Here is a 26,864-nt window from a genome sequence, read left to right as displayed (position 1 = left end):
TCTGAAACTGTGTTGACAACAGTTATACACCAGTTACCTCAGACTATTAAAAAGTGAATGATACCCTCTTAAAAATAAAGGTTCTTTATAGTAATTTATGGTTCAATAAAGAACTTTTAACATATTTATAATCTTTCCATTCCACAAACGGCTCTTTATATTGATAAAAGTTTCTTTAGATTATTAAAATGTTCTTCACAATATGAAAATGTGTATTTTAAGCACATGAAAGGTTCAATGGTCCTTCTGTGGCTTCACAAAAAAAAATAAAAATAATAATAATAATAATAATTTTTAAGAGCTGCGTGAGTTAAAACAAAAAAAGTGGTTGTTTTGCCGAAGGTCTCCTTAAGTGTAAGCCATCCAGTCAGTTTTTTTTCCTGACTTTTTATTGTATGTCAGGTAAATATCATGTTCTTTGGATAATATTTAGGGTTAGGGTTTGTTCAAATCCTCAATTTAAGCCATTATTTGCTTATTTATTTATGTATGGTAAGGAACAACTTGTCACAGGAGCTGTAAATAGGTCATACCAGAATATTCCTTGAACAAAAAATAGACTGATTGCATAACCTTGAGTACTAAACACAGCATTCTATCTATCTATTCTATCTATTTTTCAAAATGTACTTGCACGCTGACGTCATAGTTTGCGAATCTTGACGCGTTTTGGTAGCTGAGCGTTTCCGCCGCGTCCAGAACGTCAAACCCCCTACAGCTAATTCACAAAAGACTCGCCGCCGTGCCGAGCGCTGTGATTGGCTGAGGCCGGAGCCACAGGAAGCGGCGCTGGGCTCGCTGATTGGCTGCCGTTCTCTTTGTGTGCGGGCAGCTGGCGTCTGGGCTGCATTTTGAATGGTCTCGTATCGGAAGGCGAAGGTGTCCATGGGCAGCACAGCAACAAAGGAGCCAGGATGGTGTTAGTGCACGTCGGATATCTGGTTCTTCCCGTCTTCGGTTCGGTCAGAAGTAGAGGTAATTGCAGCTTTTTTCATGTCGTTAGAGGATCGCGCGGACGCGCGGAAATGATCAAAGGCTGCTGGCCTGGAGAAGCGACACAAAGACGGAGCGATTTGTTCAGTGGCGTAACAGCAAAGAAGATGTCCACTATATGTATATTCTAGACAGAGTGTGTTTTAATTTACTGGATATTTTGTTGTAGGGTCACATTTTGGAAAACGCGTAGCACGTTCCTCAGCGTCATCCTTTGTGTCAGCAATATAGAAATAACTCTAACGTTACGCGTTTATGCGTGGACATGTATTTGTATTTACAGCTCCTCATTGGGGCGTCAAACTAAAACGCTCTCGTTACAAGATTTCAGTGCGATGCGACGAACACGAGCCTTCGTATTAGAAAGCGACATAGTTGCACTGTAGATAACGCGTTACGATCCGTTAAATTCCCTCACATCCGTTCCGCCGTGTGCGGTTTTGTTTATGAATAATTAAACATGGCTTCAGCAGTCACTGTGCTGATGGGCAGCTGCAGTGCCACGAAACATCCTCCGCTGAACCTTCTCACAAATTCAGCTTTTACAAGGCGAATGCGTGAAATATCGCATCGTTTTAAAATCAAATCATCGATTGCCGATGGAAATGTGTTTGAATCTGCTGGACTGGGGAAAAACACCTGGATCTAGAATCCCATTTTAGACAGCCATGTCTTGCTGAAAATAAAATGTGCGTCCATGTACACAGTATCTGTGCACGTCAATTATAATAATAGCAGAAATGCACCATTCTTTAACGGTATTCGTATATCATCATAATCGTGGCATGCATTTTGTAGATGCTTTCGTATATCAAATGTGCAATTAAATGATTATAGTAGTATGTTATGCATTTTTTTGACCCCAACAGAAAATGATGCATGCATAAGTGCAACATAAAATAGATGCAATGAGATGCATCATGTCGAACCAGCATTTGTATATAAAATGTGTGCAAATAAATAATATAATAGTACATGCATTTTACAGTCACCGTCAGAAAAACAAATGCTTCAATATGTGTGCATTTGTATAACAATAATAATATGAGGTGCATCTGTATTTAAAATGTGTGCAAATAAATTATATATTAGTATTTACATTTTACTGTCACCCTTTTGCACCAGCACCAAAACAAGTGCATCGATACAAGAAATGTATATAAAATTTATGCAATTAAATATAGTAGTTTATGCATTTTACTGTAACCAGCAGAAGAATAATGCATTGATATTTGTCCAATAATAATAATTCTAGTAATTTGGGGTGCATGTTGTAGCCATGCTGCATCAGCATCTGTAAGTAAAATATGTGCAATTAAATAATATATTAGAGTGGGATATTTACTGTCACCAGCAGGAAAGCAAATGCATTGATGCTTAAACTATGCATTAAATATAGTGCTGTATGCATTTTACTGTCATACGTTAGCACCAGGAGACCCAGATGCATTGATATATGTGTGCAATAATAATAATAGTAATAATTTGAGTGCAAACCGATGGTTTCATTGATTGTGCTTGTATTTGTTTCTATTTTGTTCCTTGTTCCATAGTCTGGGGGCTGATTCTACATACCGCATTTTTTTTCAGAGCTCTGTTCCCTTCCATTGTGTATCTAACGATCACCCGCCGCTGCTGTGCTATAGCCTCTGCCTGCCCTGCATCTAGCTGTGTTGTGACTCCCTCTTCTCATTCCCTCTCTTTCCATCTGAAGACGACATTACAAACAAACTCTCACTCATCCAGTGTAACAGACTGCAGAATAACACTCTCTCTTCTCTAGAAGAATCCTCTTGTCTTCTTATTTTTAAATGGTCATTGTTGCTAAAATAACAACTCATTGTAGCATTTAGCTTTTTTACGACTGTCATTGTGATTTGTCCCATTCTCGGTGTGGATAGACCAACATTTTTGCTGTAAATTTCTGTCAAGTGGATGCATTGGCCTCTCACTCGATCATAGCCGGGCTTGATCGACCCCTAAACACTGTCTCTGTCTTTTGGGAAGGTGTGCTGTGCCGGTGGGATTCGCCAGAGGGTTGGACTCAGAAACTTACTAGAGAAGCTTGATGTAAATTTTTCTAATTATGCATGTACAGTTGGGATCGACAATATCTCACTCAGTGACCCTTCGCTCTGTAGGTTCTGCCTCCCTAGGGTTACCCATGAATGATTTAATCAAATTAAATCTATACCATCTTCCTTAAAGGAATAGTTTGCATAAATTCAATTCTTTCAGTATTTACTCACCTTTATGTCATTCAACCCCCATATGCTGTTATTTGTTTTGTAGGAAATATAAAATGTTAAAAGGATATTGATGGGGCTCCAGAAAGGACGAGAAAAAAAATATATATATACATTTTTATTTACTTAGTAATGTTAGTGCTTCAGCGTAAACTTATTTCAGGCAACAATCCTTATTTTTAGTTTAAAAACAATTCTTCTAATATTAATATTTGATTTGATTTCAGCTTCCCCACTAACAAAAATGGTTTTAGTAGTTTTGGGTAAAGTCAATAACCCTGGTTTAAATGACACATACACTATATTTCAGGTCTTCTGATGTCTTACGAGTGAAACTGAAGGTATTATTCACTAGTTTTCTTCGCTGTAGAACTGAAATCTCATTTGCATTCAGTGGTTTTGAAGGTCAAAAATACAAATGGTTCTTTTATGGAACTAAATGTAAGTGAGTTAAAGCTGGCTGTTTAAGGAAAACAGCTGTAACATAGATCTAAAAAGACTTGTTTTGAGTTGCATGGGAAAATGACAGCATATGTGCGTAGAATGACACGAGAGTGAGTGACTTCATATATGACGTCAGGTATGTAATATATTTTTTGTACTTCCATTGATGTATTATCTTTAATGGTCTGACTTTTTATTAATCCTCAAAGAGTAACAGATGGAAACCATAGAAATGCTGCTATTTCAAGACTTTTAACGGTTAATATCAAACACCTTTTAGAAGAGCATACATATTACGTCAGATATGTTTGATTTGATATGACTGTTAAAGTAATAGTTCACTTAAAAATTAAAAGTTGCTGAAAATGTGCTCACCCTTTAGGCCATCCAAGATATAGATGAGTTTTTCTTCATCAGAACAGGTTTGGAGAAATTTAACTTAACGTCACCTGCTCAGCAATGGATCCTCTGCAGTGAATGGGTGCCGTGAGAATGAGAGTCTAAACAGCTGATTAAAACATCACAATAATCCACACATCATTCCAGTCCATCAGTTAATGTCTTGAAGTGTAAAGCTGTGTGTTTATAAGCAGTAAATCCATCATTAAAGCATGTTATCTTTTAAACGAGTCCTCTATCCATCCTAACGCTTACTCCAGTGAAAAAGTCGTCTCATCTGGATCAGGAGAGAAATCTGCACAGATCGCAGCTTCTCAAGACGTTAACTGATGGACTGGAGTGGTGTTGATTGTGATGTTTTAATCAGCTGGTTGGACTTTCATTCTGACGGCACCCATTCACTGCAGAGCATCCATTGGTGAGCAAGTGATGCCATGCTACATTTCTCCAAACCTGATGAAGATACAAACTCCTCTACATCTTGGATGACCTAACGGTGAGTAAATGTTCAGCAAATGTTTATTTTTAGGTGATCTATTCCTTTTAAAGATGACTTAAATGGTGTATTTTAAGTAAAAAACAGTTGTCTTTAGTTTGAAGTAGTAAAAGGACAAAAACGAGTATCTAAGCATTAGTTTCTGGCTCTGGACTGGCACACTTCACCTGACCGTCGCTCAAACAGCCCCTCATTCGTTCGATTTGCCCATGCTGCAAAATTAGCATTAGCCTAGCGCTACCGAGCGCTGTGCGAGTGCTAATGTCATCCACTTTACAGGGATCACTAGAACTGCACTGTAGAAGTCCTTCTAGTATGGAAATGTCTCTATTTCTTTGGTTGTGGTTCTCTGCCTTCTGTTCCTGTACTAGGCTGTAATGCATGACCATGTTTGTTATTTTCCTCTTGGTTTTGATTGTTTCTTTGGTTTGGAACATTGAACAGCAAACTCCAATGTATCTTTGTGTAGACATGTCCTGCTGTACTGACGTGTTGTAGCATACACATCTACCCATTGGATGCTGCTTCTGTTATGTTAACTTAATGGAGCATGGTCGGGCCTTGCCTTCGCTCTTTATTTGCATGGAATTATTATTGCTATTATTATGATCACACAATTCCACTCATACTAATATTTTCCAATAAAGACTGTAGATGTTCCCTTAACCCTCAGTGTGCTCTCTGCTGATTTTCATGTTCCCTCAGACTCCTCCCACTCCACTCTATGGCCTCTTTGGCCCCTCCCTCCAGTCTTCACTCAGCTCCTCCCACTTGCCAGAGTGAATCATGGGAAATGTGCACTCACAAATATGCAGACACATCCCATCTGCATCTCACCATCTGACCTCCTGCATTAGAGTATCTCCCCTTCGTTCTAGTTTTTTCTGGAGAAATGGGGTTCGAGTGAAAATCAATGCGTAAAGTCTACTTGATCTCAGAAATGAATGAATTTATATTCTTTACATGCATCATTTTGTTATAATCCATCTCCTCTCCAGTCATTTTGATCAACTTTTGACAGACCATTACAGAAATGCATTACCAATAAAAAGTTTTGGGTCAGCAATTTTCATTTTTTTTTTTTTTATTTATCAAATATTTTTGTTTTCAGAAAAAATATGAAGCAGCACAGATGATTTCCACTTCAACAATAATAATAAGAACTGTTCTTGAGCAACAAATTAATGTATTTTCATGATTTCTGAAGATCATGTGACACTGAAGACTGGAGTAAGGATGCTAAAAAAATTCAGCTTTGATCACAGGAATAAATTACATATTAAAATGTAAGTTATTTGAAACTTAAATAATATTTCAAAATTTTTTGTGTTTCTTTTTTAGTATTATTATCTTTCCAAATAAATGTGACCTTGGTGAGCAGAAGAGACTTTCTATTCAAAGCATTTTAAAAATCTTACCAACCTAAAACTTTTGAACGGTGGTGTACATCAGATTATGAAATTAAAATGGTCAAATGGCTTTTCATGTTGATTTTAAGGTACCTGAGGTTCAATCTGGTTACCTAATTCTTATAATGTTTATTACTACACATTTTTGATGGTTTAAATGGATGACCATCATAAACATATGTAGTTATATTAATTACTGTATGCAAAAGACTTGTATTTCTAGAGCCTACAGGGGAAACTGGTCTAAATGAAGCTAGATTAGGAAGAAATTAAAAGGATCATGGGATAGAAAGTGTTAAAGGTTAAGGGTCAGGCAGTAAAAACACATCTGAATGAGGTTTAGTCTCAACAGATCTGATTCATTAAGCTCTGCTGCTTGACTTTAGGTGATGACCTTTATTTCTAATGATGGAGGTCAGACAGTTTTCAGTCTATAAATGTCATAATCTCAGATAGAAGAGTGCATGGTTAACTAGAGACTCACAATGTGCAGTATACAGCACTGTTATTCACTGATCAATATTTCTGCCTGGGTTTGTGAGGGAAGCGGAGAAACAGGATCATTAGAATTCAGAGTGTGTGAACCGCACTCATACGTTTCTGCTGATCTAAGAGTCTTGCTTGAATTTCTGGAGCCCTGGGGAATATTTCCCACTGAGGAAATCGCCCGTTTCTCCTCTGTTCTCTTCTCCAAAGACACCATGAAATGAGACAATAGTGATCCCATATCAACAGTTTCTGCACTTTTGCACTCGGGAAATAACAACTTCTCCTCCAAACGTGAGTGTGTTTCCTTTCCCCCCAGGGCCAGAGATTTCAGAGCATTTTTAAATCTTTTTCATGACATTTTACCACATGATTTTGTCCTCATATTCACCTCAGCAAATAAAAAAAAAAAATGCAATTCAAAACCAGCAGTTTCCTACAAAATACTGCTTGAAACAAGAGATACTGAACAATCAAGACTTCAGAATGTACTAGAGTTGATATGACATTTCTGTCATTTTTTGTAGAACATATGGTGATATATATATATATATATATAAGTATTTTCTTTTTCTTTTGTCCACATAATCAAAGTCAGTGGGGTCCAAAAATATCATTATTTTGCATTTGGGAGATGAAACGCCATGCACGTTTAGAACAACATGATGGCACAATTGTAATTTTTGGGGTGAGCTATTCCTTTAAGGCAGAGGTCAGATTCATGCTTTTGTTTTTTACCATTACATTTTGGGAAACTTGACCAATAGTGTTAAACTGTTCACAAACTGAACAGTCAGACATTGCAAGCATGCAGTCCAGTTATATACCGTACAGACCAAAAGTTTGGAAACATTACTATTTTTAATGTTTTGAAAGAAGTTTCTTCTGCTCATCAAATCTGCATTTATTTGATCAAAAATAAAGAAAAAAATGTAATATTGTGATATATTTTCACAATTTAAAATAATTGTTTTTAAATTTATTATACTTTGGGGGTGGTGATGGCGCAGTGGATAAGACAAATGCACTTGGTGTGTGAGACCCGGGTTCGACCTGGGTTCGAATCCACTGTGAGACACCAATGTGTCCCTGAGCAAGACACTTAACCCCTAGTTGCTCCAGAGGCGTGCGACCTCTGACATATATAGCAATTGTAAGTCGCTTTGGATAAAAGCGTCAGCTAAATGAGTAAATGTAAATGTAAATGTAAATGTACTTTAAATTATAATTTATTTCTGTGATGCAAAGCTGAATTTTTAGGATCATTATCACATGATCCTTTAGAAATCATTCTAATATGATGATTCATTATCAAAGTTGGAAACCGTTCTGCTGCTTAATATTTTTTCAGAACATGTGATACTTTTTTAGGATACTTTGATGAATAAAAAGTACAAAAACAAAAAAACTTTTTTAAAAATATAAATATTTTGTAATAACAATATACACTACTGGTCAGTAATAAAATCAATACTTTTATTCAGCAAGGATGTGTTAAATTGATAAAAAGTGATAGTAAAGAAAATATATTATTAGAATATATATTATTAGAATTTTTATTTTTATTTTGAATAAATGCAGTTCTTTTTAACCTTTTATTGATCAAATATATTCGACAGCAGAACTGTTTCCAACACTCATAATAAATCAGAATATTAGAATGATTTCTAAATGATCATGTGATAGACTGATGTTACATGTGACACTGAAGGCTGGAGGAATGATGCTGAAAATTCAGCTTTGCCTCACAGGAATTAATTATTTAAAGTATATTCAAATAGAAAACTATTATTTTAAGTTGTAATAATATTTCACAATATTACTGTTTGTTCTGTATTTTTGATCAAATAAATGCAGGCTTGATGAGCAGAAGAAACTTCTTTCAAAAACATTAAAAATAGTAATGTTTCTACGGCTGTTTGTTTCTACATTTCTATGGCTGTACCAAACTTCAGTTCTCAAGAAGTGATGATGGATTTACACTCACTTAATTATTTGAACATGAAATAACACACTCCAGTTTAATTTAACCATATAGTCAAGATCTTAAATTTAACTTTAAAAAAGGTTTATTTCGCTACTTGTCAAACATAGATTAATGCATTTGAGAGTGATTTGGAATATTTAGTAATGTGAGAAGAAAGAAAGATGACACTGGCCAAGCTTTAATTATGTGCATGTATTTCCAATACTGTTCAAAACCTGTTTGGGGTCAGTAAGATGCATTTTTAAAGAAAACTTTTTTTTTATTCAGCAAGGATGCACTGAAATTCAACTCGACACAAATGCTCTTCATTAGAACTTTTTATCAACAGCTGTTTAAGAAATGTTTCTTTGTCAGCATAGTAGAATGATTTCTGAAGATCATGTGACACTGAAGAATGGAGGAATGATGCTGAAAATTCAGCTTCACATCACAAATTACATTTTACAATATATAACAATAGAAAACAGTTCAATTAAATTGCACAAATATTTTAAAATATTACTGATTGTACTGTATTTTTGATCATAAATGTAACCTAAATGAACAGAAATGATTTCTGAAGAAATAAGCAGCGTATATATAGCCATGCAAATTTATTATCTTATTTCATATCAAGTATTTCAAAGATCTGTTTAATAACATTTTATAAAGGTTTTATGGCATCGCCTAAGCAGGATTATGTATAGCTAACTTTTAAAGTGAGTGTGTGTGTGACAAAGTATCCCCTAAAGGACAGTTATACCCAAAATATTTCATCTTTTTGGGACTTTTTTTTTTTTTTTCCACATGAGGAAAACTTCTTCTGAATCATATTAAAAAATGCAGAAAGCTTTTTTGTGAGAGTTGTGTTTAAGGGTTTGGACACAGTTTTTAAAGTATAAAAATCATTGTCTATGGAAAGTCCCCATAAAACATGGAATCCCATCGTGTGTGTGTGTGTGTGTGTGTGTGTGTGTGTGTGTGTGAAAGAGAGAGAGAGAGAGAGAGAGCTAGACAGCTGAATGGTTAAAATAGAGGTTTGAGGAGCAGCTGTCAAACAGTCCCTCTCTCCCTTCCCCCTCCCCCTGCTCAATCCCATCATCCCCTCCTCCTCTGTGTGTCCCTGAAACCCCCCACCCCTCCATCTGTCTGTTATCTCCAGCCGCGTCCGCTCTCAAATTCATAATTGTGAGGGGTTAAAGTACACATTACAATTATTATAGGCCTATGCTAAGTCAATTAGGACAAAGTCAAAATAATGACATGCTACACTAAAATTCTAAGATAAAGGTTTCTGAATTATTATGTCATCATTTAGACTTTTAATCTAATAATTGACTTTCATGGAGTAAGAAAAGTCTTGGTCAGTTAAATAAAGAATGGGTCATATTCTCTAACGCGGGACATCCATCAGAATGAGCTCTGGTTCTGCTTCATGTCCCGCTGATAAGATAATACACCACATCACACATTTACCCTGCTAACCACAGTTATACCTAATTGCCATTGTTACAGCAGATATTATTTCTTCCGGAAAAATGTACGTTGAATGTAAAAAGTTACATTTAGAATTTATTTATTTACTGTTATTTTGTTTTATTTATTTTTTCTCAGTTTTTGTCAATGGCTTAAACTAAATTAACGTTTTTTCTGTAGTAACAATAACAGTATCTTTTATATAAAAAATTTAATTTAAATTTTTTTTCTATTTATTGTTGTTTATTATTTTGTAATTTTATGTATTATTTTCATGTTTTAATGATGACTAACATTAAATTATAACAGGATCTCTGTAGTAACACTAGCTGTATTTTATTTATTTATTTTTATTTATATAATTATTTCATTCATTCATTCATTAATATAATATTATTATTATTTTCATGTTTTAGTGATGACTAACAGTAACAAGTTCTTCTGTAATAACAATAGCTTCAGTAAATGTGGTATTTCAGCAGAATCTATTGTTACCATTACCAAAAAAGTTATATTTAGCTAACTGTTCATGTGTGTGTTTCTCATGTTTAGAATGGAATAATAATGTACTGAATACGGCATCTTATGCTAAATGATGCATACTGTTTAAAAAAAAAAAAGTAAACTTTTACTTGTAAATAGATTTTTTAATGATTTTACACAACTTTAGCTTGTTGCCTGAATCAGGCTAAATACGTGAAACTTTTACATTTTAAAAAGCTGCATGCTAGGATTGCTGCCACATAACTCATGTTTTTCACACAATGTCGCTAATTTCTGATAGATTCTGTGGACTCTTTCTCTCTCTCTCTCTCTCTTTCTCTCTCTCTCTTCTGTGTGATTGCTTATCCCATACAGGAGCACATTTTAGCAGGCACCAGAATAGTCATGCTACCTCCTGCCGGCATTTCCACCTGGCTGCTACTGCAACACCGCTGCCTGCTGAGTTCCCGGCCCCTCCCCTCGCCCCGCCTCAGTACCAGGAAGTCCCGCCCCCTTTCCTACCTCAGGCCTTACAGCAGCAATACCTCATCCAGCAACAGCTACTGCAGCGCAGGTTCAAAACACACGTCCACATGCACCTTTCATTAAGATAAAAGACACATTAAGGAAAACACAAACAATTGAAGAATAAAAAGTCTATTTTATTCCTCTCTATCTCTTCAGACGCACACAGGAGCGAGTCCCAATGAACACTCATCGGTTACGCCCAGGATACGAATATGCTCCGCCCCTCCACGTCCCTCAGCCAATCCCACAGCAGCCCAGATACCTGGCGGAAGGCACTGACTGGTGAGTTCTGCAAACACAAAGCAGTAGGAAACTTATTTCGGCCACTGAACAGTGTCGTTTTAATCTCAGAATTAGGGTTTTTCCTCATAATTGTACATTTCTAACTTTTTTTATATAAATCTGCATTTATTATAACTTGCAATTGTGAAGTATATACTTTGCATTTGCAAGTTGTAAACTCGTTATTGTGAGTTTAAATCTCACAATTAAGACCTTTTTAATCAGAATTCTTAGTGACTTCTTTTTTTTTTTTTTTTGCAATTTTGCAATTTTGAGTTTACCTCTCTCAAATCAGTGTTTCCCCCCACCACAAAAAAAAAAAAAAATCCAAAATGAGTTGTTATCGAGACCTTACTCTTTTCTCCCAATTATAATGTTTTTTTCTCTCTCTCTGAATTGTAAGAAAGAAGGTAAGCCTCCATAGTAAACAAACTTCCTTGTTTAGTTTAGGAATTACCTTTATGGTGAAAAAGGGAAAATAATCAACCACACACAAATTCCCTGCTGCTGATTGTGTTGTTTTTAAATTTCTCTTAATATAAGGAAAATGTATGTTTTTAGGGATCTGAGTGTGGAAGCAGGTGTGCCACATCAGTATCCTGTGCAGCAGATCCCTCAACCCTACCAGCATTACCTGGCCTCTCCCAGAATGCACCACTTACCCAGAAACACCTCCCAAGTGGTGAGTGTGTGTATATATATATATATATAGTAAGTGCAAGTGTTGAATGTGGTGCTCAGGTGTTATACTCATGTATGCTGTGTTTTCTGCAGGTTGTCCATGAGATCAGGAATTATCCGTATCCACAGCTTCATCTGCTGGCTCTGCAGAGCTTTAGTCCTAGCAGACACTCATCTGCTGTTCGGGAGAGTTATGAGGTAAAGCACACAGACAGATGAACCGTAACTCACATATGTTCATGCTTTGCTCTATTTAACACTGATTTTGTGCAGGAGCTGCTGCAGTTGGAGGATCGATTGGGAAGCGTCAGCCGAGGGGCCATACAGACCACCATAGAGAGATTCACCTTCCCGCACAAATACAAGAAGGTACATACACACACTGTTCACATTCACACTTTTATCTTCAAGTCCAGCCTACAGTTTTCTGCTGCTAACACGCTGGTGTTTGTGTTTGTTTGTGTGTGTAGCGGAAGCCGCTGGATCTGAAGTTTTGTGAGAGTGAGGAAGAGTCAGATGTGGATGAGAGATGCACCATCTGCCTCTCCATGCTGGAGGATGGAGAAAATGTCAGGTAGTGTATAATACAGATGACACTATACACCTACATTCACAAGTCCAGGAGCAGTAAGGTGTTTTAATGAAAATAACAGAGCGTCAAAATACAAAATGCTGTATGCTAATGCAGCTCCACTCGTCTTAATTAAACCATTTATCTGTCTCTTCTGTTTTCAGGAGGTTACCCTGTATGCATTTGTTCCATCAGGTGTGTGTGGATCAGTGGTTGGTCACCAGTAGGAAGTGTCCCATCTGCAGAGTGGACATCCAAACACAGCTCTCCCCCGAGAGCTGAAATAACACGCATTGACAAATAACTTACACACATGCTGTCTTTCGCTCTTATACATCCCCTGACATTTCCATCCACACACACACACACTGTATATTACCTATACACGTGTATGATGAGCCATGCAACACACACTTAACACACACTCACTCGCTTTACTGAGCCAATGACAATAACTGACACTACACACTCTCTCTCACACACACACACACACACACATACACACACACGTGCTGGTAGAAACTAAAGGGTCTGTTGCGAGGAGTGATTCTGTCTGTAAAGAAATGGTGTGTGTTCGTAGCATATGTGTGTGTATTTGTGCAATTCCTTAAGCCATGAACCTTACTAAAGACCCTCAGCTTGCATACAATATACACACACACACACACTTACATGCTATATATGATATATACACAATGGCGGATAAGACACTGTCAAATCTTGCTGCTGGAGTGTGTGTGTCCACTGCATTTTTTATCTGCAATACTGCTTTAGTCTTACGCACTGGAGCTACTCCGGCTTGCATTTGTGTGCTTGTTCACCATTTTGGTGCGTGTGTATCGTATGTGTGCTAATATTTTCATGGGTTAGCGGTGCACGACGGTGCATGTAGAGAAGCCAAAAAATAAAACATGCAACGACCACGAAAAATATGAAAACACAAAAGCAACTCATTTCCGAGACAGCAGGAGGAGGGCTGTTGTCTTACACACAAAAAAAGTAGGCAGAGAATGTTGTGATTGGTGGATTTGTGTAGATAGGCGCAGTAGTAGTTGCATGCATCTGTGCTTGGGTTGTTGTTTCAAGGTACACCTGAAAGTATGCGTGTGCGCGCAAATGCATGGATGTGTATTAGCTCCTTTAAGCTGTGAAGATCCGTAACATTATCAGACTCATGTAGCGTGTGTGTGCGTGTGTGTGTGTGTGCGTGAGTGAGAGAGACCCTGCCATGACCTTTGACCCTAAATGCCTACTAAAAAAAGCACATGTGAGCATAGCTGAAGTGCCCGGGCCTCACTCTGGTGCTGCGCTGCCATGATTACTGTATTTATTATTGGTATTTAAAACATGCAGTGTTTGGAGGGGGGCGGGGCTTGTGCGTGTCCAACCGTGTTCTTGTATGACGGGTCTCCCCTCGTAGTTGCTATGCTGGTTGCTATGCTGTATTGCTAGAACTACAATGTAGAATGTGGTGTGATAGAGGACCATCCGCCAGCAGCACACAAGTGGGACAGAGGGACGCAACGCAGGAATTAATTGTATTTGGCCCGAAACATACGCTGGTAGTTTTTTGTTTCAGCTCAAATGTCGAGAATCTTGAAGTTAGCTAATATGTTGACATGTTTACAGCTAGCTACACAAACAATAGCACATCAGGTTTAAACTGTCGCCCCCTTGAGCACTGAAGGTTGCAGAAATGCACAGGATGCAATGCGTATGTTTCTGGCATTTAACTGTTTTCAAGTTTAATTCCGACGACTTGCAACAAGGATATTCTTTTTATATGGATTTTTTTTTTCCTGAAATGTCTGGTTTAATTTAGCTTGAAATGTAAACTTGGCAATTTCACTCACTGTCTGTTTCGGGGTGTGTTCATAATCTTGCAGTCTACCCTACATAAGTAGTTAACTATGGAAGCTTGTTTCCACTATGGGATAAAGAAAATAATAATAATTTGTAATTGCGACTTTTTATCTCATAATCTAGACCTTTTTTTTTCAACAAAAAAAAAAACATTTGATTTGCAAAGTATAAACTCGGAATTTTGGAAAAACCCAAAATTGTGGGAAATTAAGTCTAAATTGTGAGGAAAAAAGCTGCAATTACTAGTTTTATTATTTTATATATATATATATATATATATATATATATATATGTATATATGTATATGTATGTATGTATATGTAAAACAAAAAACATGATTTTGCCCGCATTTTCCACCAATTTTTGTGAATGAGCTGATCGAAAATGCATTCTGGAATTGCCTTCTCTTTAAAGCATACATTTCTATTTTTGATTCACTTTTGCTTAATTTGACCTAAAAGTCCTTTTTAAAAACATTATATATATATATATATATATATATATATATATATATATATATATATATATATATATATATGTATGTATGTATATATATATATATATATATATATATATGTATGTATGTATATATATATATATATATATATATATATATATATATATATATATATATATATATATATATATATATATATGTATGTATGTATATGTAAAACAAAAAACATGATTTTGCCCGCATTTTCCACCAATTTTTGTGAATGAGCTGATCGAAAATGCATTCTGGAATTGCCTTCTCTTTAAAGCATACATTTCTATTTTTGATTCACTTTTGCTTAATTTGACCTAAAAGTCCTTTTTAAAAACATATATATATATATATATATATATATATATATATATATATTAGTGCTGTCAATCGATTAAAAAAAATTAACTAATTAATCGCACAATTTTTTAAAATTAATCGCGATTAATCGCGATTAATCGCAATTAAAAGACTGAAACTTTTTGGATATGTAAATGCAAAATGTAAATAATTAATGTAAACTCAAGACAAAGAAACTATTTAAATTCAAAATATGATTGTTTATTGGAATTTTTGTTTAACTTGTAACACAGATTTTCTCATGTAAACAAAATACCTGCAATAAACCATCAATATCCTCCAAATTAACTGTTGGCTTGAAAGCCATATTTATTACAGAAATAAAAACACAGACATGTAAGTATCATTTGAATTTCAAAACAATCAATGCCAATAAAAAACAAAAATGATTTCCATGTTGAATTCTAAGTGGACTGCAAAAAAATTCCAAAGTATAGTCATTGCCAGTGCTTTAAGTGGGCCGGTAAGCACCGGTACCGCCACTTCCAAATATAGCTCTTGAGCGTACCGCACCTCTCCGTGCGCCCAGAACGTGCTTGTAGCGTACCGGTACGCTCATTTGGACATCTGTTTTAATAGAGGTTTTAATCTTTTACCTGCACTGCCGATTTTCAGAGCGCCCTTCACAATGCAAGCTTCCTAATTCATCCCACCCAGAGCAGAAACTACATTACCCATTCACCCTTAAGTTATACAAGTGAATAGCGCATGTGTCGCTTTTCCCACTGTTAAGTGTCAACAACTCAACGTGGCCGGAGAAGGTGTGTGAAACTCGTTGTGAGTTATACAAAAACAGCAAAATCTTGAGTATTTATTGTCTGATAAACATTAAAAACTGTCTGCGGAGGTTGAGTCGTCCTGCAGCCAGCCCCCGCTGGCTGCTCATTGGCTGCAGCATCTTTTTTCTAAGTTCTAAAAAAATACCGTAGACGGCAAGGCACAAATTTAGATATTCATTTATCTAATTAATCTATAGCCTATGCACAAAGACAATATGATCTTTTTGTCCCCTTTTTGTTTTAAAGCTTGATGAAGAGAGAGAGCGCAAGTTGCTGCAGCTGCGAGGAGGACAGTGATGCACGCGTACAGGAGTGATTGACAGTTCGCGGCACTGTGTACAAAAAATACTCCGCTACACAATTATTTCGTTATTTTCGTTTAAGCTTATTAACGTTAGCGTTACAGAAAGGTCTGATTTACGCACTGTTACAGTCATTGTTTTTTTTTTGTTTTTTTTTTAAACAATGACATTTGAGTTCATGATTTTAATGTTGCTGTTTCTTGTGGCAGACTAAATGAAGAGTAATGTTTCTTGTGGCAGACTGAAGAGTAATCCGGCAGAGTTTTATACTGAAACTTTCCGTCTAAAAGTCCTTCCTTGGTCTTAACCATATTTCTTTGCACGTTGAACACACATAGGCCACAACTGGAAATAAAAAAAACTGCAACCGCGTTAATTGCGTTATTTTTTTTTAACGCGTTAAATATTTCAAATTAATCGAATGCGTTAACGCGCTAATTTTGACAGCACTAATATATATATATATATAGGCTATATTAGATACAGCCAATGAGCTGCATTTTTTTTCCTGTGCGTTGGCTCCTCCCCCTGTTCTGTGTGCTGATTGGCGGATGATGGCTCGTGTTGATCGTTTACACAGGGTTACGTCCATTGAAATGCCTTAAGTATTTAACAATCATAATTTATTACTAACTGTAGATACCGTGGGTACGTATTTAATTTTGTATAGTTTCATTTTTTTGCAATGGAATCATATTTTATTTATGTAGAAATAACACAAAATAATTAAAACTCTTACCTCATGTTTGAGTTGGTTTGCGGGAATGCTTCGCATGCGGTTGGTCGTGTTCGTGTGTTTCTCCCTTTGGTGCTGTGACCTTACTGACATTCCGCTTGCTGATTGGTCAGACACGGCAGCGGAGTGAGAGTATTATGGGTTTTGATTCGCTGTCCTGTTTGCACTCTTAGTTTTCCAAGGCCACCCTCTCACTGGCATTGTTTTGACCACTATGGTGACCTTTGCAACACAATCTTTCTCTCTTTCTCTTCTCTTCTCTCTGTAAGTCTTTCTTACATTGTTAATGTTTACACAATCTTTCTGTCTCTTGTCTCATGTCTGTCTATAGTCTTTCTCTCTGTGTTGAAGACTCTTATTCTTGTTAATGTTTACATCCTCTACTTGCTTGCTTTCTCATGTCTTAAATTGTTAATGTTTACATTCTCTCATTTTCTAAGGGTGTGTTCGAAGTCTAATGAGCTGCCCTTCACCTCTAAGGCAGCATACTAACTGAAAAGAAACCTTTTAAGTGACCAAATTAACACCAAGTGCACAAGAGATCTGACTTGGTGTCGAGTCGCATGTTGAATTAAACATGCATATTTAAGAACAAAACTTCTTTTTTTTTTGCAAAGCATTCTTAAATGTGATGTAAAGCATCAATCTGGATTATTTGCAATTAAAAAAAAATTTTTTTTTAGTGTAGTTTCATATTAGCATATTGCTAAGCTAGCAAAGCGGTATGCTTAAAATTAGTAGCATGCATACATATTGGTTAAAATAGTCAATTGTTAATTGCATGGAACTGTTTTTATCAATATATTTGGGTACTGAATGGATTATGGTTATTTTGCCCACATTCTCCACCAGTTTTTGTAGTGGAGCCTGTCGCAATGCTTCTCTATTAAATGTACATGTAATCTTAGTCACTGCATAGGAGTCATGCATATGGTGCTGTCTAGTCTAAATAGGAGGCTCACTAGATTTTGGAACTTTTTTATTTTTTGCAATCTTTCATTCCTTGTGCCTATTTCTGTTTTATTCTTAATCTTCATCTCTGTTATTGTCAGTCAGTGCTTTCACACTGTCTCCAGGGCATATGAATCCTCTTTCGTCCAAAAATATTTTGCCAGTCTCTCTCTCTCTCTCTCTCTCTCTCTTCTCTCTCCCTGTTTCATGGCAGGGTCAGGACTAACGGACTATGATAAAGCACAACAGATTTTAATGCATGTTTTTCTCAGGTTTGAATATATACATGACTAAATATACAGCTACATAGAGAAAATAAAGACTAGTGCAGATGTTCTACTAATGATATTAGAGGATTGATTTTTTTTTTTTTTTTTTTTTTGCTGCTGCTTGCATTTGAAATACAAACAAAAAAAAGAAGACATTAATAATAATGTTGTCCTAAAAGTGCCAGTGACAGGGGTGCCGCCTGCTGTGGGTGTTTTTTCACTAGCGGATTTTCTAGCAGAATATAGACTATTTATCATTCATATTAAAGCAATAGCGCCTCCTGCTGGTGTGACTGCTAGTACGTAACTGGTTGAGTAAAAAAAGTCTGTGTAAAATGTTAGAACTCTTTTGGTGGAATTTTTGTACCTTATTTATTACTACTACTAATGATGAATTTAAAAGTGGCATTGCTAAAATGTTTTTGCTTTAATTTTGTTTAATTTCAAAGCTTGTACATTATCCTTTTTGTATGTGCTCATTTTGTAATAAAATTGTTTAAATGCTTAAACATCTGTTTTGTGTCTTGCATTTTCACATTTTGCTTTCAATTATCTTTCTATTTCAAAACTTATATCAATTATTAGAAAATCCAGCTGAATCATAGCGGCATCTGGTTTTACATGGTTTCTAGCTGGTCCACCTTAATTTAGATGGTGTGGACAAAACTTAGACACTTTGTACAAGCTAATTTATAAAATACACATTGTTTTATTTATTAGAATTGTAAATCACTCAATATGTTGAAGAAGCAGTAAATTCATCTTAACACTAGAGGGCCAAACAAACTCTTTTAAATGCCTAACAAGACCATCAATATAAACATGAATGTACACTCAATTATAATATCATCTTTGGCATTTATTTGTGAATATTCAGTAAAAGAGACGAGAGTGAATCTATCACCTGTAATATGCTCATTTATTTGTAATGATTTATGAAACATTACATTCTCTACTAACAAAGGAACACATAATTCACTCTCACTTTTCTCTAACACTGTTGTATGTGTGACACAGATGAATCAAAAGTAGAGTCAATGTGAAACTGAGTTTTCAACCCAAATTACTATGTGCTGATAGTTTTAGACAGTAAGTTTTTTTTAAGTTTTTGTAAAATTCCTTTTTGCTCTCCAGTGCTTTATTTATTTGATTAAAAATACAGTAAAACACTTAAATTATTAGATAATATTATCTATTTAAAACATGTAAAACTGTTGTTTATTCCTGTGATGCGCAGCTGTATTTTCAGCATCATTCCTGCAGTCTTCAGTGTCACATGATCTTCAGAAATCAGAATAATATGATGATTTGCTGCTTAGTAAAGTTCAAAAGAACAAGATTAATTTGAAATAGATTTCATTAGTAAATTATAAATGTTCATTGTAAATGTCTGTAATGTTATGATCAATTTACTGCACACTTTTTTAACGTAAGTGTGTAATGTTGCTGTTTGAATATAAAAAACAGGAAAAAGCAGGAAAAATAAAAGCAGGAAATAATCAGTGCGTTTCTCAGAGAAGGGACGGAGTGGTGTGGAATATAGGTATATTGTGTAAAAAATATTTCGTTTTTTCTTTTTAAACGAAGCATTAAGGCATGTAAGACTACACTCCATAAACGCAATTAAGCCTAGAAAGAAAAAACAGTGAACCACCCCTTTAAATTTGAGGCCTTTTAAAGTAACAGAAACACTTTATGCACTAAATAATAGAACAGTTGAATTTGAATGTATACTCATAAGTATCCCCAACTGCTCTAGCCCTGTGATTTGTTGTTACTCAGAAAAGAAAGTTTATCCAGGTAGGTCATAGTTTTGCACACTACCAAACTGTAATATGTCTCCAACAAGCCACAGCTCCTCCCCTTCTCCGCCCCTAAATCCCGCCAGGCCACGCCCATCATCCCCACACCCATTTTGGCAGAGCTGAATAGGAAGTTGTAGCAGCAAGGGTTATAACGAATGTGTCGGTCGCCAGAAAACCGAGCGCTGTGAGTGGCTACCACACCTGCCCGTCTTGCACACAGGCCAATCAGAACGTCAGAGGGGAGGGGCAACGAAACATCCTCAGCGGCGACATAAACTTTCCTTACAACATCTTGAGATAGAAGAAAGGCCGGGCCAGAGCAGTAGTCTGGGAGGTACTTATCAGGGTACACTTGATAGGGCAGATAATTTGGTTTGTCAGGGTCCCGCTCAGGTGGGGCTCGATGGATGACCCTGCCTAGGTAAAGTTCTTCAGGATGCATTTTCAGTCCTAGAAGGTATGATGTAAGCGCAGGAAGGTTTAAATACACAGAATCCTCAGAAAGAACGATAAATCGTGCTTGTGGACAAAAAAGTAGGATCCATCGAAGTGCCATTTTAACATGTTCCCAGTGTCCTCTCTGCCAGTCACCCCTGGAAACACCTCCCTCGAACTGCACAATGTCACCATAGCGTCCAGACTCCTCCCTCATCCTCTCAAGCTCCACCCTTAAAGGGGAGGGGCCAAGGAAAAACAAAGTCCGGATGGCAACGTGGTGCACCGTCGTCTGATTGGCCCAGGAGTTTCGCACCGCCTCCCTCTGGCTCGAGTTTCCAGGAGAACTCAGGACCAGCGTGAGGATGAGGAGGTCCTGATGATGGAGGCAGGGTTCAGTGTTAATGGGGTAGAGCTGTGAAGTGTTGAGCCTGGTCTCAGTCAGGTCCAGTTTGCGTGCACGCTCCCGGACCTCCAGGACAAAGCGGTCGGTGTAGGCAGCGGGAGACGACTGCAGGAGAAACTCTTCCACTAAGTCACCACCAAACAGCAACGCGTGAAACAAGATGACGTTACACAACAGGAAGCACCACTGATGAGTCTGCAGCCGGAACACACAGATCTGAGAGAGAGAGAGAGAGAGAGAGAGAGAGAGAGAGAGAGAGAGGGAGAGAGGGAGAGAGAGAGAGAGAGAGAGAGAGAGAGAGAGAGAGAGAGAGAGAGAGAGAGAGAGAGAGAGAGAGGGAGAGAGGGAGAGAGAGAGAGAGAGAGAGAGAGAGAGAGAGAGAGAGAGAGAGAGAGACAGAGAGAGAGACAGAGAGAGAGAGAGAGAGACGAACAACAAATTAAAGCAAAAAATAATAATAATAATCTGGTGTATTACTTATTTTAAAGGGGGGTGAAATGCTATTTCATGCATACTGAGTTTTTTACACTGTTAAAGAGTTGGATTCCCATGCTAAACATGGACAAAGTTTCAAAAATTAAGTTGTACGTTTAAAGGAGTATTTTTGTTCCCAAAATACTACTTCCGGTTTGTCACCAGTTTCTGAAAGTTTTTTTTCGAGTATGGCTCTGTGTGATGTTAGATGGAGCGGAATTTCCTTATATGGGTCCTGAGGCACTTCTGCCGGAAGAGCGCGCGCTCCAGTATAGCGAGGCTGAGCACAAACATTTCACTGATCAGAGCGAGAGCGTCGCGAAATGTCACAAAAGAAGTGTGTTTTTGGTTGCCAGGGCAAGACAACCCTGCACAGATTACCCCAAAAAAAACAGCATTAAGGGACCAGGGGATGGAGTTTATTTTTACAGAGCATCAACGGAGTTGTGCAAGTGTTTGTGTTTGTTCCCTGCATTTCGAAGATGCTTGTTTTACAAACAAGGCCCAGTTTGATGCCAGATTTGCACATCGTTTATTTCTTAAGGATAATGCAGTCCCAACGAAAAAGGGTCACGATCGTGTGTTGGAACCGCAGGCGGTGAGTAAAACTGCTTCAAATATCTCTGTGTTGTTAACTTAGCTATCAGCACTTAAGCACATCAAGTAAACAACATGCGATGTTGTCATCAAACTGCACTTTCCACATGTACAACTTAAAAAAAAAAAAAAAAAAAAAGATGACATAAAGTGGAACTTAGTGATTTTCCAAAACCGCTAAGCAAATATATACAGATTCAGTACATACCACATAGAGACGTCGTTGCTGATGCTGCTCTTGTTAAATTTCAGCCTCTGGATCTGATTCTGGATCATAAATATGCGCTGAATCTGACTGTTAGCCATGGTTTTTTTTGGATGTTTTTTTCCTCACGGTAATGTCAAAGCTTTCAAACGCTCTCAACGCAAAAGCCTACTCGCACTCGTGATTCTTTAGCTCCGCCCACACGTCATGCCTCCAGCCGGTCGCGTTTTTCCGGGAAAAATCGGTACAGACTATCTTTCTCTTATGAATATAATAAAGCTAAAGACTTTTTGGAGTTATGAAGGATGCAGTACTACTCTATAGGTACTCAAGATTAACAGGAGATTGAGTGAAAACGAGCATTTCACCCCCCCTTTAATACTTTTTGTTTCTTCTCAGAAGTTACCAGTAAATATCACAAATAATTGCTAAGAAATTACAAGTAGAGCAATAAATGTAATATTACATTTTTAAGTAAAAAGACTGAAATAGTAGTTTTACTGAAATAGTGGTGTTTGCGCAAGCAAAACTTTACACCATGATTTTAGGTCTCAGTGTTACTTAGTTGCTATGTGGTTGCTAGGGTGTTTCTAGGATGGTATTGGTGGTTGCTAGGATGTCTGGATGGTTGCTAGGTGGTTTTGTTTGTTAAATACTTAGGTTTGAGTTTCAGTCCAGTCTTTCAGTAAATGTATTTTTATTTATATATTCTTCATATTATTCTATTTTGGTTTTTATTTTTAATATTTTAGGGCTATCCGTGTTTATGTGTAAAGATACTGATTTTTTTAATTCTCTGGCCTACTTTTGGTATTTTGACATACTATTTCAGGTACTATACTTTTACAATATACTTAGGTTATATGTATCAAAAACTAATAAAAATTAATAATGTGTGAACATCCCTGATATAATCAGTTGCTATATTACTATTTTCCAATCAATAAATTCAAAATAAACAAATCAATTCTTGCTGGTTGTGCTAGTTATGCATCTGTCCATGTTGAGGTTCAGTATCCAAAACACAACAAGTGCTGGATAGAGACCAGAATATTCTAGAACATTGCAAATAGTGCCAATAGAGAGGAATAATGTTAAAAACTGAGGCAAATATTGACTTACCTTCATGATGTCCCTTTAAGCTGTCTTTTTTTTCTTTCTTTCTTCACTTCTAATCAGTTTAATTTCCTCTTCAGTGTTCTGGTCCATGAACTAGTGTGCGTGCTGCTCACCTGGACGTGGTTTCTGATGTAAGCTGACACTGGGCAGGTAACGGTAACCCAACACAGCTCTGTCTCCACAGCTTCACCTACAGTAATAATGGATGATGTCAGGATACATTACTCAAGAGCAACTCACACACTTATGTGCTTATATTTCCCTCAGCCTATATCATATTTCCTGATATGTTCTGATCTATTAGAATGATTGAAAGTAATAAGTTTTTGAAATTTCAGATGTACAAAATTACACTTTACATGCTTTTGGGACTATATAGTAGGATATATAGTAGTGGGTATATAGTAAGCTTGTGTGTATTATTGATTTTCTGAAAACAAAGTGTGCTTCCCTTCAGGAGGTAACATTTTACAGTATTAACATTAGCTAGTTAACATGAACTAATAAAAACAATCTTTCAACAGCATTTATTAATCTTTGTTAATGTAATTTTTTTTTGTTTAGTGTTTCAAATCAAATGTTAATTTAAAAGTAAAAAAACAAGTATTTTGTGACCGTTATCTGACTTTAACTGAAATATATGTAGCCTAAGTAAAAAATATATAAAAAAAATTATTTGATTTTCTAATTTCTAATCGCAGTGTCTGTGTGTGTTATGGTTTGTTCCTGGAGTGAATAGTTGTCTTCTGTAAGAATGTAAGATGTGTGATGATTCACAGCTATTTTCCCTCGTCTATGATCACATTTACATGTTGTTTATCATTCACTGTCAGCTCTAACCTGCATTTCACACATTAACAATCTCTCTCTCTCTCTCTCTCTCTCTGTCTGTCAGTCACACACACACAAATAAACCTTGAGATGAGTGAGGCTCTGTCTTGTACATGATGTACTACAGAGAACAAGATAATAAAGATAATCAATGACACACAGTCTGTCAGCAGGAAAAGAGCAACATCATGACTTCAGAGTACATTGAGTACATTCATAAACACATTCATAACAGAAAGACATATAAAAAAAGATTCTATGAAATTTTGAAAAAAAAACAATGATTATAATACATTGAAAACAATCTCAAACAGTCATTTTATGTTCTGTTTTCTTTTTTTTCTTTTTCTGATCACCTGGAACAAAGGTACATTTATTTTGCAGTCTTTGCTTGCTGTTTCTTTACATTTACTCTCGACAAGCATAAGTAAATATAATAATAATAAATACATTTTAGTGATCATTTTGCAGAAAAATACTACACAAAACTTGACACAAAGCACAAAAATATTAACTGTAAATGGGGTTTAATAATATTTTTAATTAAGGTGCTTATTAGACTATTGTCGTCCATGAATTGGAAGCTTATTCCTTTGTAAATAATTTCCTATGTAACTTATTTCTGCCATGGATAAAAAAGAATTTCACAATTCTGACATTTATCTCACAGTTTTCAGTTCTTTTTTTTCCTCAGTTTTGACTTTACCTTGCAATTCTGAGTTATATCTCAAAATTCATACTTTCCCACAAATCAAACTTTTGTAACAATTCTGAGAAGAAAAGCCTTATGGCGAGTCTACAACTTGTAGTTGTGAGATATAAACTCACTATTTATGTGGGTAAATAATTCCTCACACTAAAAAGAAAAATATATTCCTTGGCAGAAACAATTTTCTATAGTTTCCTGAATAAAGGTTTAAAGGTTTAGATTTTAAAAAAACTGAGATTTAGTGAACAGGACATTCCAGAACAAGTGTCTCGACTCACTTTCAGGCAAAAGGATTGTGGGATTTTATGACTAGTTACAGCATTGTTTCAGACACACTCATAGACCATTCCCTCAAGTCCATCAGTCTTTGTCTCTGATAATAATGAGTTTTAAAAGTCAGCAGTTGAGTGTGATATCTGACAGAAACCCGTGATGAATGGTTGTGAAACCGTTTCGGCTCTGGGTTGTCATGGTAACAACACTGGTTGCCAGGGTGATGATTTCATTATGGACATAGGGAAACAGTATGGTGAATTGGTTTAGCACTAGGGGTTTCATGGTAGTAAGTTATATGACAGTGCAATCGGTTCCTAGGGTGACAGGAGTGCCTGTTGTCAGGGCTTGATTGTGTTTTGATTGTCAGTGCAATTATTTCCTCTTGTCAGCTCGTGTGTGCGTGAAGACAGAGTTCTGTGCACACTGCAGACATGTGCGATGTGGTGCTATGTTTGTGATATATTTCATTGAGGCGACCCCTGACCTCTTGGCATGCTGAAACACTGCACTTTCTCTGAAGAAAGAGTGAGAGCAGGACATCAGAAAAGAATGAGCAGTGAAAGCAGACAGAGTCAAAGGCATTCAACTTACACCCACATGTGTGACTCACTGTGCTGGTGTATATTAAAAAAGACTGATCGGTAAAGGTTTGTTCTCATTGAGAAATATAGTTTGGACCAGACATGGTTCTGTAAGGTTTAAAATGATATATTTATATATATTTAAACAAACAAACAAAAACAAAAAAAATAGATGAACCTACTGGACGGCTTACTGACCAAATGCACGTTTTCTTGAAAATGTAATCTATAATCTATAAATCATCAAATACTGTGAATAACATGAATAATGAAATGTATATATCTCTTTTATTAATTTGAAGGGCTTGTTTGCACAATGTCACCATAGCGTGCAGACTCCTCCCTTATCCTCTCAAGCTCCACCCTTAAAGGGGAGGGGCCAAGGAAAAACAATGTGCGGATGGCAACGTGGTGCACCGTCGTATGATTGGCGATTGCTTGGCTAATCATTGGGCCAATTTGAGATAATTAAGTACTGCATTTCTTTCATTTATTATACAAATAGAAAAAAAATCTAAATACTTTCATGATGTAACAAAGCCTTATTTACTAAAATCATGTGACTTTGGCAGTTTGTTGCAGGTTTCAAATCACTGGTTCACACATAAGATTCACAAAGCAGTGGATCACTACTAAGGAGTTGCTATGTTCGGAGTGTTGTCTATGTAGGTTCAGTGAGTCAGTGCACATTAACACATGTGACTCCCAAGTTGTCCCTTCCCATAAAAGATTACATACAATGTTCGATTTGTGACTATATGTTCACACAGAATGTGTTTTTCCATTCCACTGCGATATTTTCCAAACAAGTGTTAGATGGACACATTTGCCTGCAACCTCAAGGTATGGTAGGTGACTTTGGAGAGGCTGTCAATAGCAATCTAGCTTTGAAAACATAAGTTCCCACCCTCCCTGCAAATCACTCTTCAAAGCCACACCTCCTCCAAAGGCAGACCATAGGCTAACCAGAGACACAATGAGAGACTGTCCGATTAGCATTGGTAAGAAAACACTACAGTACAATGTGCATAATATTACAATAATAGCTCCTTCCATACTCGCTCGGTCTGCAATAGCGTACTGTAAGTCACCGGTCACGTATCATGTCAACACAAAACAGGGTGTAATGACAAGGTATGCAAATCGTAGCCCATGGTCCTATGTGTTCAACAGACAATATAAATAAATACATTCAGACCAATTAGTGATTGCAATCGGG

At 36.6% G+C, this 26,864-nt stretch overlaps 2 protein-coding genes across 3 annotated transcripts; one reads left to right on the top strand and one right to left on the bottom strand.

Annotated features, from left to right (window-relative positions):
• Window positions 1–433: 433 nt before the first annotated feature.
• rnf165a (ring finger protein 165a) lies at window positions 434–14,574 on the top strand. Of its 2 annotated transcripts, XM_052537808.1 has the most exons (8): window positions 728–975; window positions 10,774–10,972; window positions 11,083–11,208; window positions 11,770–11,890; window positions 11,983–12,087; window positions 12,163–12,258; window positions 12,360–12,463; window positions 12,625–14,574. In XM_052537808.1, the coding sequence occupies exons 1-8, from the start codon at window positions 915–917 to the stop codon at window positions 12,740–12,742; spliced, it is 930 nt and encodes a 309-aa protein (XP_052393768.1). In that variant the 5' UTR covers window positions 728–914; the 3' UTR covers window positions 12,743–14,574. The 2 variants fall into 2 exon arrangements, 1 of the variants encoding a protein (XP_052393768.1); XR_008149273.1 differs by lacking the exons at window positions 10,774–10,972; window positions 11,083–11,208; window positions 11,770–11,890; ... (2 more) ...; window positions 12,360–12,463; window positions 12,625–14,574 and adding an exon at window positions 2,584–5,244 and having other exon boundaries at window positions 434–975.
• A 5,328-nt stretch (window positions 14,575–19,902) lies between these two features.
• LOC127942254 (beta-1,3-galactosyltransferase 9) lies at window positions 19,903–26,095 on the bottom strand. Its single transcript, XM_052537945.1, has 3 exons — window positions 25,969–26,095; window positions 24,164–24,200; window positions 19,903–21,274 (listed from the first exon to the last, which is right to left on the bottom strand). Exons 1-3 carry the CDS (start codon window positions 26,093–26,095, stop codon window positions 19,963–19,965), a joined length of 1,476 nt encoding a protein of 491 aa, XP_052393905.1. The 3' UTR covers window positions 19,903–19,962.
• Window positions 26,096–26,864: the final 769 nt, after the last annotated feature.

This window comes from Carassius gibelio, chromosome A21, assembly GCF_023724105.1.
Source record: "Carassius gibelio isolate Cgi1373 ecotype wild population from Czech Republic chromosome A21, carGib1.2-hapl.c, whole genome shotgun sequence".
NCBI lineage: Eukaryota > Metazoa > Chordata > Actinopteri > Cypriniformes > Cyprinidae > Carassius > Carassius gibelio.
The sequence above is the reverse complement of the archived record's forward strand: the minus strand, read 5'-3'. Positions and strand labels throughout refer to the sequence as shown.

Coding starts and splice junctions, on each gene's coding strand:
- rnf165a (XM_052537808.1), top strand. CDS start 915: ATGGTGTTAGTGCACGTCGGATATCTGGTTCTTCCCGTCTTCGGTTCG. Junction 11,209..11,769: donor CTGGCGGAAGGCACTGACTG/GTGAGTTCTGCA, acceptor GTATGTTTTTAG/GGATCTGAGTGTGGAAGCAG. Junction 12,088..12,162: donor CTGTTCGGGAGAGTTATGAG/GTAAAGCACACA, acceptor GATTTTGTGCAG/GAGCTGCTGCAGTTGGAGGA.
- LOC127942254 (XM_052537945.1), bottom strand. CDS start 26,095: ATGATTAGCCAAGCAATCGCCAATCATACGACGGTGCACCACGTTGCC. Junction 24,201..25,968: donor GGAGGAGTCTGCACGCTATG/GTGACATTGTGC, acceptor TGTTCTCTGTAG/TACATCATGTACAAGACAGA. Junction 21,275..24,163: donor AGAGCCTCACTCATCTCAAG/GTTTATTTGTGT, acceptor GTTCGTCTCTCT/CTCTCTCTCTCTGTCTCTCT.